At 43.5% G+C, this 14393-nt stretch overlaps 1 protein-coding gene across 1 annotated transcript in view; it reads left to right on the top strand.

The window, feature by feature from the left end:
• The window catches only part of LOC117895672 (division abnormally delayed protein), a 68373-nt gene that overhangs the window by 45414 nt on the left and 8566 nt on the right, over window positions 1–14393 (top strand). Inside the window, exon 2 of the mRNA XM_034803494.1 lies at window positions 10061–10204. Within this exon, the coding sequence (XP_034659385.1) occupies window positions 10061–10204 (144 nt within the window). The remainder of the gene's footprint in view (window positions 1–10060; window positions 10205–14393) is intronic.

The following is a 14393-nucleotide window of genomic DNA, read 5'->3' as shown; positions in this document are numbered from 1 at the left end:
TAAATGTGTATTTTATACTTAACTGAAAGGCTTTTCAATTTGTTTAACCTGTGGGGACTTTACTTTGTAAGGAATAGCACTAAATGCTTTAACTATCTTTCGAGTTTACTGTGGAGATACACGTTTAATTCTCTCTCCCATATATAAGGATGTAATCCCTTTTCTTTCTCCTGAGTTTTTCGTTAACTAAAACTTGCCAAATCCCCAAAGTACTTCACTTTATTTCCATATTGAGACTTCTACCTTCTACTCTTCTATTTCCACTCCTTTCATTTACTTTTCTAGCTTGCATTTGGAACCAATCGTTCCATTTTCAATCGTTTTTTCCCCTCTGTCCGTCTCATTGAGCATTCATTAATTTCCCTTTTGTTTCCTTCCTTCCTTTCCACCCTGCCATATCATGCCATCGCTCCTAACGTTCTATCGTTCGCCTTTGATTTCTATTTGTGCCTCTAAAGTGCCCGAAGCTCTGATTTCCCTCTCTCTCTCTCTCGCACTCTTTCTCTTTCTGATGGATTTCCCATTGCAGTTTTCTTTTGAGCGGCCTTTCAACAGGTTTTAAGCATGCTGCTTTTTTTGCGCCGTCTCTTAGACTTTCATTCGAACATTCATTTGCATTCACGTAGCTGGTGTTTGAGTTCCATTGATTGGAATTTTCGTATGTGATTAGTAGACATGGGATCGAAGCAGATTTTATTCCCTAGATTCTTGAAATCACAGAGTTATATTTTCATTGCCAGATTGCTGCTTAAATTGGTAGATTCCGCCCAGAATCTGCTCAGATTCCATGTGCAAATCCCCTTTTACCAATCCCCAATCCCAGTCCTTTGTCTGTGGCTGGCGCTCCATTTAATAAACATTTACGAGAGTTCAGGCAACCCAAAAGAAGGAAGTCTGACGACTGGCTGGCAGCGGGTGTGTGGCAGGGTCCCATTGTTGGTCATGCAATGCGCAAACACAAAACTAATTGAATTTTTCGTATCGCTATGCCTGCTCGACTCCCTGGTATTTTCTGCAAGTCAGCAAGTGGGACAGGGGGCATGCCACACACAAAACTGGGCAGGGCAGGGAACAGGGTACAGGGCTGGATATGCCTTTGTCTATGCCTCCGGTACGTGCCACAATTCCAAGTTGTCACGATTGCTGTTGTTTGTTGCCCCAAAACATAATCAGCATATAATTAAAAGCAACACTAACATGCAACAAATTACACGCAAAGTGTGGGGACTGGAAGTATCTTGTAGTTACACGAGAAGTATCTGTATCTACCACTCTGACCCAAAAACAAACAACAACAAAACACCCAAACACCAAAACAAAAGAATGAAATTTTCATTATTATTCTCGTATATTTATTTTATTTTTTGCTGAGTCCACTGGAGTCTTGTTCTTGGACCCGACCCAGAGGCTACTCTGGCACCATTTTCATGGCCTGGTTTGTGCGTTGCAATTACACACACTCACACACACACACACACACACAGACACACTGACAAGTGCTGCTTAAGTTGCTCGCAACAAAAACAGCAAGAGAACTTTATGATTGTCCAAAAAACAGAGAATATGACCTAATTGGGGGGTTTTCTGTTACTGGAAATAGTTTTGTTGTACATAATTCATTTCTGCTGCTGCCGCCGCTCGTGCCCCAGATTTTATGCTAATTTCGCATTTATTTTTGCCACTAAAAACACTAGGAATATCTGAAACACGAGAGATTCCCGTACTGTTCTATGGTGTCGTTTAAGTGCTTCCAGCAGCGTAATTCCATAAACCTTTTGGAGGGCGATAATGCAACGCTAGACGCTTGACACATGCCCCACATTTTTGTTAATTATTATCAGTAGTGGCACTCAAATTGTAATTGAAATTAGAGCAAGTAAAGTAAATTGAGAGGTTCCGAAAGATTGGAAATTTATGAATTGTGGCAGCATTCCAAATACATTTTTCAGGTCATTTATGCCTTGTATAAATTCTGAATGGAATTGTATAATGAACAAAGCCTCTGAACCAAAGATTATCTTTAATTTTACTGTGATGCCTGTCATTTCTCAGGGCCTCAATTTGTGCCCTGCCACGTATCATCCCCCCAACCCTTTTATTTATAGATATTCGCGGCCGTCGGCCCATCGGGCGGCAATCAAGAGAAATTTGCGTACATTAAGCGCTTAACTTTTTCTGCTGCGGCTGTGGCATGACATTTGCAACAGGAGCAGCAGCAACCAACAGAAGCAAAAACAAGTTAATTACAATAGGATTACCCATGCAACAGGAGGGGAGAAGCCAGCGACAGCGACAGCCAGCGCCAGCGTTCATATTTTCCCATTCTGCCCCATTGGCATAATCTCATAAAATGGCATTTATGCGGGGGGGATTGCTCCCTTTTGCAGGTTTGTGGGCCCTGTTGATGCGTTAATTTGCATGCAACATGCACTATGATTACCCGCAGCAATTTGCAACGGCCACAGCGGCCAGCGGACAGTGCGGCAGTGGCAGCAACTAGATCGCCCATTAGCGAGCAGGGCATTCCACGGGCTTTGCAGGCAGCAGCTGCCTCTTCCACGGAATGGGAAACGGAATGGATTGGTGATTCGCCAATTGGACAGCTGGCCGGCGTCCATCCACCGACTGGGAGCACAGAAATTGTTTGCCATTTGTTGTTCCGTTTCGTTGCTGTTTTGCTGTTTGCTGCTGCTGCTGCTGCTTCGCCGTTCTGTGTGTGTTTGTGTGTCTGTTTGGTTTGCCGCGAATGTTTGCACAATTGCGACGCCAATGGAGGGAAGCGAAAAAAGCAACGTAGAAAACTGGACAGCAAGAAATCAAGAGATGGAGGGAAGTGCACTCCCAGTTTTTTCTGTTCGCCCAGTTGTATAATTTGCAATTTGTTTGTTGTTGTTGCTGCTGCTGCCTGCTGCCCATGCTGCCCATCAGCAGCAATACAGAAGAAACAGCAGCAGCAGCTGACTCGGTTTTAGTTATAAAAGTGATACTCCTTTGCTTTGTGTACCCTTAGACAGAGGCAGAGTACTTAGTTTATGGCAAGAGTTTGGACAACACAATACGCAAATGCAAGCAAAGACAACAAATGTATTTACGCAGCAAAGTAAAGTCCCGTTGGTTATTTTTGTGCTGAATTTTTACAGAGAGGGTGCGAGAGGGAAGCCCTCTCAGCAAAGTGTCGTCGGTGCATTGTTGTTGCTTTTATTTTTTTTCAAGAGAATGCAGAATGGAAAGAGAGCAAGAAGGTACAAATATTGCGTGCAGATCGTGGGAGGAGATATGAAATTACCATTTCGACTCTCAAGAGATCGCTGGACTTGCAAATGTAAACAAATATTTACCGAAATATTTCTGTAAGACATGAACAGACATGTCTAAGTTACCTGGGGAGATTCAACTACAGAAAGTATATTCTTTCTTAAGTAAACTGTTGCTTTTCCAAAGGGGTTAAACCATTTGAGCAACCAGAATAACTAAACTTTTATTCCAAAATTTGATTTAATTCGAAAGAATATCAGAAGAAAAATGCCCCAGTCAGAGTAGCAAAGGCAACGGCTATCCGCAGCCATTCGTTTCAGTCTTTTGGCCTTCTTGTTTGTTGTTTTGTTAATGTCAGCAATTTCCTCAGTTATTTGTTGTTTCCCATTTGTTTTCACACCAAAAAGTTCTATAAGTTGGAACATTTTGTTGCTTGTTTTGCTTGTTGCATTTCGTTTATTTTCGAATTGTGTGTTTAACATTTGCTTCGCTCCCAGCCAACGTACCAATGGGACCCTACCATGGGGGGACCATCTTTTGTGTGTAATTTGATTACTCTGTTTATCCAAGCAGATTTATTGTTGCACGCGAGCATGGATTGGCCTTACCGATCTTCCCGTTTCGGGGCTGGGCTGCAGTTCATCATTATAATCCCCATATTTCAGTTGGCTTCACCGCGACCTCTCGAATGTGTGATTCATTTGCAGTCGAGACTGCTGGGCAGTGCATTGCATTTAGACAGCTGCAGCTTTGTGGCATTGCTCTGGCCATCCTCTATTTATAGATTCATGAGTTCTTTGTTCTTTTCCAATGTGTGCATGTCCAAAATGCATTGATGGAATCATCTACGATACAAGTGGAACGAGAATATTGCAACTTCCAAGTAATTCTCTGCCGCTGCCTGCAGTTCCAGTTCTTCGAACATCTCTGTCTCTGGGAATTTGCATATAGATAGACTTCTTTTGTGGCATCATAAATCTAAAATAATTAATAAGTGCCACCGCATGCCCCAGCCAGCCGCTTGTGCTTGTGCAATTTGTGACTAAAATGCTTTTCAATTACATTTTTAATGTTTACCGTACACTACGTACACTGTTCAAGAGGCAGAGACCATTATTTTTAATTTCGAATCCGAGACACGCGTCTGCCTGGCGCCTGCCGAAATGTAAGCCAATCTAAGAGGCCGCATAAGTGAGTGTGTGCCGCCTGACCAAATATGGGGGCATGCAACATGACGGCCAGCAGCAGCAGCCGCAGCAGCAACAGAGCTCTGTGTGCTGTGGCACTGTGGCACGCATAATCGCAGTTGACATTTTCATTCCAAGATTAGTGCAAAGTGCAGCCTGTGCGTGTGTGCGTGTGCGTGCACGACGGAAAAGGAAACTTTTTGCAGATACAGATGCATCTACAGATGCTGAGATGCAGATACATTTACAGTTACAGCGCACACATGTCTCCATACATATTTGTACGGTGGATTTATTTTGTTGCACATATATTCAAATGCGAATGCAAATAAATGGCTGTGCGATTGTCGCTGCAGCCGCCGCAATAAATTGTACATGCAACGCACACAGACGTGGCGCCAAAATCTGCCAGCTTCGATGTCATGCAGCAACAACAACAACGACAACAACCAGAGCAGAGGCAGCAGCAACAGCAACAGCGTTCGTGGCATGTTGCAAAGCTGGCAGTATCCAGCAATCGAGCGGAATTTGCCACACAAATTGAAAACTTATGCGGCACATTAACAATTTACCAGCAGCAACGAATTGTTGGGATTTTCACTCGCGTGTGGCAGCTGCAAAATGCAGAATAATCGCCCCGGCAAACGTCTGCAGAAATAACAAACAAATAATTGAATATGCAACAAACAGTGGCAACCAGGCAGATGAACCCATGAGGTAGCCTTTGCTGATGTTTACTCTGGCATAGCCACACTGTAGTCGAGTTTTTAGTGTGTGGAAATTCAACTGGAAATACATTTTCGTTGACTGTGGCAATCATCTGCATTTGACAGTTGCCTTGACGGGGACTTTGAGAGCAAAACCTTGACCTCATCTGTGAAGTAATTGTAATTGTAATTGGGGATTAACTGGAGCATTCGGTGTGATAAAAATATCCCTGCTTTAGGTATAAATCCCTCCATTTGCCCCTTTGCATTGATACACTGTATTGGCTATAGCCAAATTTACTCAATAGATTTAGCTACCTGTTAATAGCCTCAGTTTCAGACCTGATAATCGTTTCTTTAGGCCCAGCAACTGAGTTTTGATAGTTGAAATAGGAATGCCGCTTGGCTTGATTCGGATCGATAAGATATGAATGGAGGAAATGGCAAATTGTCGCGGCAACAGGCAAAGAAACCAAAAATAAACAGATCTGCGTGAACAGTTCAACGAACCAAGAAGTTCCCAAGTAAGACAGAGAGTGAGGAGGGAGGAGGGAGGAGGTATTGTGTATGATCTACCCCAACGATGAAATGATGATGATCTATGACAGGGAAAACGTGTCATAGTCGGAGCTAGAAAATCAACGAACCATAAAACGAACAACAGCCCAAGCATATCGATGTGGCTGTGTGGCGTGGCCCCCTATCATAACCTCGGCACCCCGTGGGCTGCCATCCCCCCTCTCTCTCTCTCTTTCTCTCCCTTTCTCTCTATGCCTTTGGTGCATTTGTTTACTTAATTGTTATCTCGCTTTCCTGCTTTCCCTGTGTGGCACAAATTGTTCGTGTTTGACAAGTAGTTGTCAACATTTTTTGATAAAAACGAAATGAAATTATTATGTGTGACATGCAGTTGCCGCCCTCCCCTTCCAACACTCACTTTGAGTCTCTCCCTCCTCCTCCCTAGAGACACACCAACGGATGTTTTTATTCGTGTTTGTGTGTGCTTGTTGGGTGTTGAATGCTCTCTTATAAATTTATTAGTGAATTTATGGCCCTAGCCAATCGTTTTACCACTCGTTCAGTATTCTGTGACCCGTGCATTGCATTCTGTTTAAGTTTTGTTTTTCTTTGTAGAAAAGTCCATTGATTCAATCAAGACTGTAAATTATACTGCTTGAAATGTATGTATACCAAAATAACATTTTCTGGGGATTATACTCGTACTTGTTGTATATTTCTTGGAGTAAATATTTAGAGAGAAGTACATGCTCGTAAATCAGAGGGAAAATACCATTTCCTCACTTTCCAAAGGGGTTTGCAGAGAGTTTACATGTGTCAGTGTGCACAGATACAGATCAGCAGAAGTCCAAAGTTTAATCTAAAAATAAAAACTAATGGGAAAGTACTGTCTACTGAGAATAATCTTATCCGACGATCCAACCCCATTTAAAATCCAGAAAAATCTTCAATCTCTTATTTATCCTAAAAACTTATAGAGTTTTCGTACCGTATCTATCAAAAGTGTAATTCCACACAAGCTTCTGTTTTAATTAACGCCATTCAGGGGCAAACCTTTTAGACATTTTGATGGCAGAGTGGGAATTCAAATACTCGTAACTCATGAGCCAGCCCACACGCTCTTACTTTCCTCCTTCTGATTATCCGCACACTTGCTGGAAATTGTGGAAATTTGCAAATTGAAAATGCCTACAAGTAGCATACGCTGCTACTGCAGAGGGGAGGCGGAAGGAGAGATGGAGGATATGGGTAAAGGCGAGGGAGATAGAGATTGTAGTAGGAGTAAAGGACTCTCGAAATATGTCAAGGTATGCACAAAATCCACTACCAGAGCCAAGTGTTTTGCGGTCTAAGCGCTTTCTTGGCTTGAAGCCAAAACTTGGCTAATGCCAAAAGACAGAGAGAACCACAGAGGAGCTACCTACTACAGCTGCCGCTGCTGCTGCTTCACCAACCTCCCACACTTCTGTCTCCTCTTTCCCTCTCTCTCTCTCCATCTCTCTCTTTCTTTTTATGTCTTTCTCCGTTGTACAGTGAAGACAATTACAGTAAACAAATTCGCACACGTCGTCACGTTGCATTTGCGGCGACAGGCTGCAAAACAAGGCGGCCTAAAAGTGCTAGTAGAGCGTCGGAGTGGTAGTGGCGCTGGCAGTGCCAGTGCGGTGCAACGTCTATCACAGGAGGAGGTAATGGTGTCAGTGCCGCTTCCTATCCCTGCTCTGCTCTGCCCTGGCCTGCCCTGGCCTGGCCCTCTTCTGGGCCGTATCGTGTGCGGTCATGGCCATGTGCCTTGATATTTTTGGCAGAACCATGCATGAGATTTGCATTTTTTACACCCCCAAAAACCCTCATAGCTATCTGCCATCTCTCCACTCTTCTCTCTCTCTATTCTCGGCTCTATTCTGTTCTGCATTCTCTACGACTTTCTCCTCCACCTACCCTACTTTCCTCCCCTCTTTAGGTTTCTTTGCAATTTGGCAGCTCGTTGCCAGAAACATTTTGCCATAGCATACTTTTCTGGGCCACGTCATGATATATGCATGTATCTAAGTGTGTGTGTGGCATGTGGCACATATGTGTATGTGTGTGGCATGCATGCCTGCCACGTTGCAGCAATTGAATTGAATTTCTGCTGCTCGAGTTTTGAGCTCTTGAGCGCCACAAAAGAAGAGTTTTCGAAGGCGAAGCGGGTGCGGCAGCCCAAAACGGCAGCAAAAAGAAATCCCCTCCCAAACGCACACATGTTCGGTGGCAGAGGTTCTAACTTGCAACCGACTGCTGCTGCTGCTGCCTGACACAGCACAGGAGTAGCTCTTCGGTGACTCACTCACTCGCCGACTGAGTGACGCCTCTGTGTCTGTGGCCTCCGATTTTTCTGGCCAAATGCCACGAGAGGATGTGAGGATAGTTGCCAGATTTATGGCCCAGCAGTTGGTAAAACGCATAAACACATCATGGTCAAAAGGAGCAGCCCCAGCCGGAGCAGGAGCCCACAGCCTTGAGGACTGAATCCTTACATCCTTCCTGCGCTCCCTAAATCGATGCAGTTGTACAATGCAATCGGAAAATAAGAGGGAAAAACGTTGACAAACAATCTTTCTCTGTCAATCAACTGGATTGACGGACATCAGGTCAACCCGATGAAAAGGCAGCTGCTGCTGGTCTTGAGAGAAGAAAGGGAAGTTTCAGTTGCAGCAGAGAAGTAACTGGAGTCCCTTGTGATTTTCGATTGATTCTTGCCACATTTAGCATGCATCGTTCACATGCTGGCAAATATGTGTCACGGCCTTGCGGTTGTCTCTCGTGTGCTACTATTTTGTCAGCACAAAAATAGCCCATGACTGCACTCCACAGTACGAATTTATCTGAGAGCGATGACGTCTGCCTTTTGTGCCCATTCCACAGTTCACGTTCCCCATTCCAAATTCATTTCATTTGCTAATTTTATGACAGCATAACAAACAGCAAAACATATGGCCACCGAATCGGGGCACTCCGATATGTACATTTGCATATGTGACTGTGAGACTGTCGATCTGTGCCGTCTGTGGCTCTCTAGCAGTTAGGTGCTGCTGCGGCTGCGGCGGCGGCGGCGTTCACATAAACATCATGTAAAGGCCATTAATTTAAATTATAAACTATAAAAAGGCAGAGAAACAGCCTGACAACCGACCATAAAAGTCGCTTTTGCTGCTCTCCGACTTGCTGCGCGATGTTGCAGCTTGTCATAAAAAGCTTGTCACACAATTTGTATCTTTGGGAAAGCCCACACGACAGTTGGGAGGGATGGGAAGGGAAGGGAGTGAGGGATATGCCATTAGTATCTCTGTGATTAACACATGTCCTCGAGATTGGGGATTGTATTTCATTTGCTGCAAAAAGGATAACATAAAACAATGAAAAAGTTGGCCCAAAAAACAATTTGCTTTTCAATTTGTAAAGCATCTGGCTTGTAAGCCTTGGCAATCAGCGGGTCTTTTGTTGATTTATTTACGACTGTTTACGAGTGTATATATTGCCCCAGATTGTGGCACCACTTGCCTCTATTTCTGTGGCTCTTTCTGCGACTCTTTCGCTGCCGCTCTTTTCATTAGAGAGATATTTTCTAGGGCACAACGATTAGTGTGTTGTAAATCGTTTTAGCTGCAACAATCCGTTGTCATTAGCAGCACCAGCCGCTGCACCAGCAGCAGCAGCAGCCCACAAAGTGTGGCATGCGCCGCGCGCTCTCTGCGGCAAAAACAATCATCGCTGCAGCCACTTTGTGGCATGCTGTGAATTTTATGACCAAAAACGGTTCCTCGATGTGCCAGCATTTGCAATTTGAAGCAATTTAAAAGTTATTAACAAAATGAAACATCTCTAAGCGAAACAACAATTCATATTTCTCTCGTATTTATTTATTTAGATAAATGGCTAAAACTCACGCCGCAGCGTGGGTGGCAATTGTTGTGGTTGTTGCTGCTGTTATTGGCCAACACGCCCACTGCTACCAAAAACTTGAAGCTATAAACAATTAAGCGAGAGAGAAATAGGCAGCCCACACACAAAAAGATAGAGATACAATAATCGTCGAGAGGCAGAGACCTGGGAAGCAAATGTTTGATTTGTGCGATAATTTGAAAATGATACGGGGCGCAGCTAATGTTGAAATAGTCCTAAGAAGATGATTTGTGTGTGTGTGTGTGTGGATGGAGCGTGGGTAGCTGAGATGGGAGATTAAAGTGGGAGGAAGTCAAGGAGTTTTAGGAGCGCTAACAGCAGAAAGGAGTATCTTCTCAGCATCTAAAATCTTTTACTACTAATTGCAAAATTTCAGAAATAAATATACTTAATTAACCACAACCCATGATTCGTATCCATCTAATTTTTGTTTCATTTTTTTCACAGGCGCCATTTGCGGGGGAAGCTGCTGCAGCAATGCCACAGAGATGGAGCTCCGTCAGAAGGCATCGGGAATGTTTGAGCAGCTGCTGCACCATCATACGAGCAGCCTGCGTGGGATCCTAGCGGATAATGCCAACCAATTCCAGAGTGAGTATGAAATTTCAACAGCCCAACCATTTCAGAGAGGGCTAAGAAGGGAGGTTTCTCGTCCTGTCCTGCCTTTCTATGCAAATCATTCGCTGAAAAGTCTGGAAACTTTTCAGTTTTCTACTGCTGTTTTTTGTTTTTCTGTTGTTTTTTGTGGAAGCGATAGACCGAACGAGTGTATATTTTCGTGGCAATAAATAATTTATCATATGCAAATGCGTCCTCCGTTCGGAGGCTTCTCTGGGCACACGAAATTATGATGATAAAAAGTTGAAGCCTTGAAAGCCTTGCGAAAAAGTGGAAGTTAAACCAAAATTAAGCTTCGAAATGTGAAAAAGCGAAATGTGAAATTGATTTGTAATTTGAATTTGTATGCAGATCAAAGCGACTGCATAATGCTGACAGATATACGACCGTACATAAGGGGTAGGAGTACATATTTGTACATACATAGATAATTCATAAGCAGACTGCTGGCTGTTTGGGAATGCAACAAACGCGACTCGCTCTCGGACTCGGACTCTCGGGTACTGCATCTAATTAAAAAGGCATTAAATAATGTTGCTGTCGTTGCCCCTTTTTTTTATATTTTGTTTGTTTGTGCAAAACTTTGTCTGGGTCACGTTTTGGGGCAGCAGCAGCAGCAGCAGTACCCCTCCTTCTGGCTTTCCCCCCGTTTCACACACAATGCCTGCAAATTGTTGTCGTACATGCTGTAAATCTCGCTTCACTTTAAGGCGTGCCCCTGCCTCCAGAAGGGTGTTCGGGAGGGTGCTGTTTCGCTGTTTCGCCGTTTCAGTTCTTTCATTGTTGTTCTTCTCGCGGGGTTCTGGGTCTCGCAGTGCTCTCGGTCGCTGAGTCTCTGCAATTCTTGGAACTGGGCTCGCGCATTCAGAAAAAGACTTTAAACACGCCTCCCTCGTCCGTATGTACAGTCATTCACATGTTTTATGTACATATGTACTTGAATTTCCGCTATATACAAATTTGTTGCTGAATTTTGTTTGCATTTTGTGTGTATTTTTGTGGTTTGGTGTTGTCATCTGCTTAATTTATGCCATCCCATTGATTCATTTGGATTCGCCTTGGGGATCGGGAATGGGTTGGCTCATTAAAGTTTGAGTCAACACCAAAAGAGGTGCTGCTGCATGTACGGATATGAGTGTACAGCAAGTAAGTTTATTCTGAAGGGTACCATGAGCGGGTATGTGGGTTTGAGAGGTGCCCAAAACAATAATTTGACTCATTTATTGTCGGCGGTCATTTGCCTTGCAATATTTCGAGTACTGCTGGCTGCTGCCGAGTGTTCGGGCGCTGCCATAAGCAACAACAAAAAGCAATCTCTTATCTTTGTTTTGCTGCGCCGCTGCCGCTGCATGCGCTGCTCTCTTTTTTTCTATTAATTGTCGATTCTCTTTTTGGCTTTCGGCAGACAAATGTGGACATGTTCGTTCTTGTCGACTGCAGACAATTTTAAGCTTTGGGTTTTCGGTCATAGTCGGTCACCACTTGCCGCTACTACTTGTCCTACTTCTGTGGTCTGCAAAAGTGCAACGCAATGCGGATAATATATTTTTACATATTTTTCTTTTTCTAATATCTTAATCAATACCCCCCTTATAAGCTAAACCATTTACAGGGTATTTCACAACACTTCATCTGTTTAGCATTCAATTTGCATTCCTCAATTGCTTTTGCTTGTGGCAAGGGGAGGGAGATGATGTCAAAGCGAAAAAAAATCCCACGTTTCAATATAAAAATGCAAAAAATTGAAAATTAAAATGCAATCAGCAAAGTCATTTAACATTTGAGCAATAAACACGAACAATTATTGATAAACCAAATTGGTAGAGCAATTCCAAGCTAAGAGTCAGTGCTCGTTTGATGAATGAATGAATGAATGGTTTGAATGAATGACGTTTGTGTGCAACGAATGTTTCTTTAAAGATTTATTAAGCAATTTAATAACGATAGAATACTGTAGAGGATGTTGAGGTTGAGTTCTGACTTGAATAAAGAGAGGCTATGTGTGTGTGTGTGTGTCTGCTGTGATAAGAGGAACAACTTTTTCCATGAATTTTACCTTTTTATTTTGCTTATCGCTCAGTTTATGGACTGCCACGCGCGTCTCCTTAGTTGCAGCAGCAGCGGCAGCAGCAGAGTGGCCATAAACATTGATTTACTTGCCGCCGACGCCGTCTCGGCCGAAGATTGTGGCAGGCAGAAACCGTGCGTATGCGTGATATTCACAGAGGTGGAACCCACAAAAATGGTGCACCCATAAACATTTATGCATTTTCTTTGGTGCAATTCCGCCATGCTTTTGCCACTCGTAAAATATTATAGTTTTGCCCAACAAATAAATGCATATTTCTATTTGCTGGCATTAACATTACAACAGGAGTGGCAATGGGTTTGTTGTGTGTGTGTGTGTGTGTGTGTGTGTGGCATATCCCATACAAGTCCCGGGGCTTCCTTCCTGTAGCCCTTCTGCTCTTGCATCTCTCCTTCACTTTTGGTTCTCTCTCTCTTTCCGTTTCCGCGTGCCCATTGTTTGCCGAATTGCATTCCTCCTGCTTCGTCTTTTGTTTGTTCCTCTTGTGTTTTTGGCGTATTATTATTTTTAAGCAAGTATTTGCGTGTTTAAACACGTTTCGGAGCTTACGAATTATATGGGTAGCCCCCAATCTCAAGTTTCCAAGCAACAGCAGAGGCTCTGGCTCCTCCAACGCATTGCAGCAACGTTGCACTTACCGCTGCCACAGCCCCCATGTTCACGTGCCTGTCATCGCCATCACCATCACCACCATCATCATCATCCGGCGTTGTCGCTGTCGTCTTTGGTGGCGTTGCTCACGCGCTTAATGCGTTTCCCTGGCACCTGGTCATGGGCGTGCGCCTGCATAAAATGCTTCCAAATGCTGACTTACGGCACAACTTTTTGGGGGCCCTCTCAAAGGCAATAAAAACAAATAGCAAAAAGGAAACATAGAAGCTTTAGGCATCGAAGTATTGGATACCCTAACCCAGGCAGTGGAGACTCAGAATGTATGAAAATATAACAAAGTTCCCATAGAAAAAGACACAGATGTAGATCTGGCAATATCCCTGATGATAGATTTATTCTATATTTTGGCACAGAAAATGCTAACCTTGCCTGCAATGGCAAACATCTGCTGAAAATCCGAAACAACCTCCTCTCTAGAATGGCTAAAATTATTTCTTTATTTGTGTGGCAGCTGCAACAAGAGCCAACTGAAACAGCAACAGCCAACAGCAACAGCAATGCGTGCAGTTTCATAAGTTGCAAGTTGCAACTTTCCTGCTGGTGCACACGCCACGCCACGCCACGCCAAGCCATGCCATGCCACTCCCTCTCTTTCTGCCACACTTCAGGGCCAGGGCTTAAGTCTGTTTTTGGCCATATCTTGTGCTCTGGCTGCTGCTGCTGCCTGCCTTCTTGTCTTTACGGCTAAAGTGGTTTTTTGGCCGCCATCGCTTGTTAGCCGGCTTTTTTGTTTGTCTTGTCTTGTCACACACAGCGAGAGAGAGAGAGAGAGAGAGAGAGAGAGAGAGAGAGAGAGCAACGCCAAGTGGAAGGTTGCTGTTTGCAAGTGCCACAGCGCATTGCAATTGTAGTTGCTGTGCTGCCACAGTGGAAAGTAAGCTTGGGATTTTCTCGAAAAGTTATTGAAATGTAGTTTTTCCGTAACGAAATGTGTGTTAAATGTGATTGAGCAGAGATTGCAAGATATTATTCTTTAAATTAGATTATTTGTAGCTTTCCACTGTGCAGATTTTTGTTTTATGGATGCTAAATTCTTTTCCAGTCTATGATTCAATCTGAGTCAGTTTGTCTAAGAAATCAGAACAGGAAAGCATCCAGAAACCAGTTGTCATCTCTGGCACAATGTTAATTATTTGCAGAATTTAAAGCTAATGGAGCCCCCGTTTCTTCATGTCTTCAACTCGTTTTTATAATTAGCAAAATAAAATCTAGACAAAAGAAATAAAAAGCCATAGGCAAAAGTGGAGTCATTTTGTCTGCCACGTTTTCGCTGTGGCTGTGCCTCATGTGCATACATTCATACATATGTACATATTTGTGTATCTCCATAATTATTATAATTAGTTGCTTGGCAAATTAAACGCTGAAAGCTCGCGCTTATAATTAACGCGCCACCAAAAA

This window comes from Drosophila subobscura, chromosome J (assembly GCF_008121235.1).
Source record: "Drosophila subobscura isolate 14011-0131.10 chromosome J, UCBerk_Dsub_1.0, whole genome shotgun sequence".
In the NCBI taxonomy this organism is placed as follows: domain Eukaryota; kingdom Metazoa; phylum Arthropoda; class Insecta; order Diptera; family Drosophilidae; genus Drosophila; species Drosophila subobscura.
The sequence above is the reverse complement of the archived record's forward strand: the minus strand, read 5'-3'. Positions and strand labels throughout refer to the sequence as shown.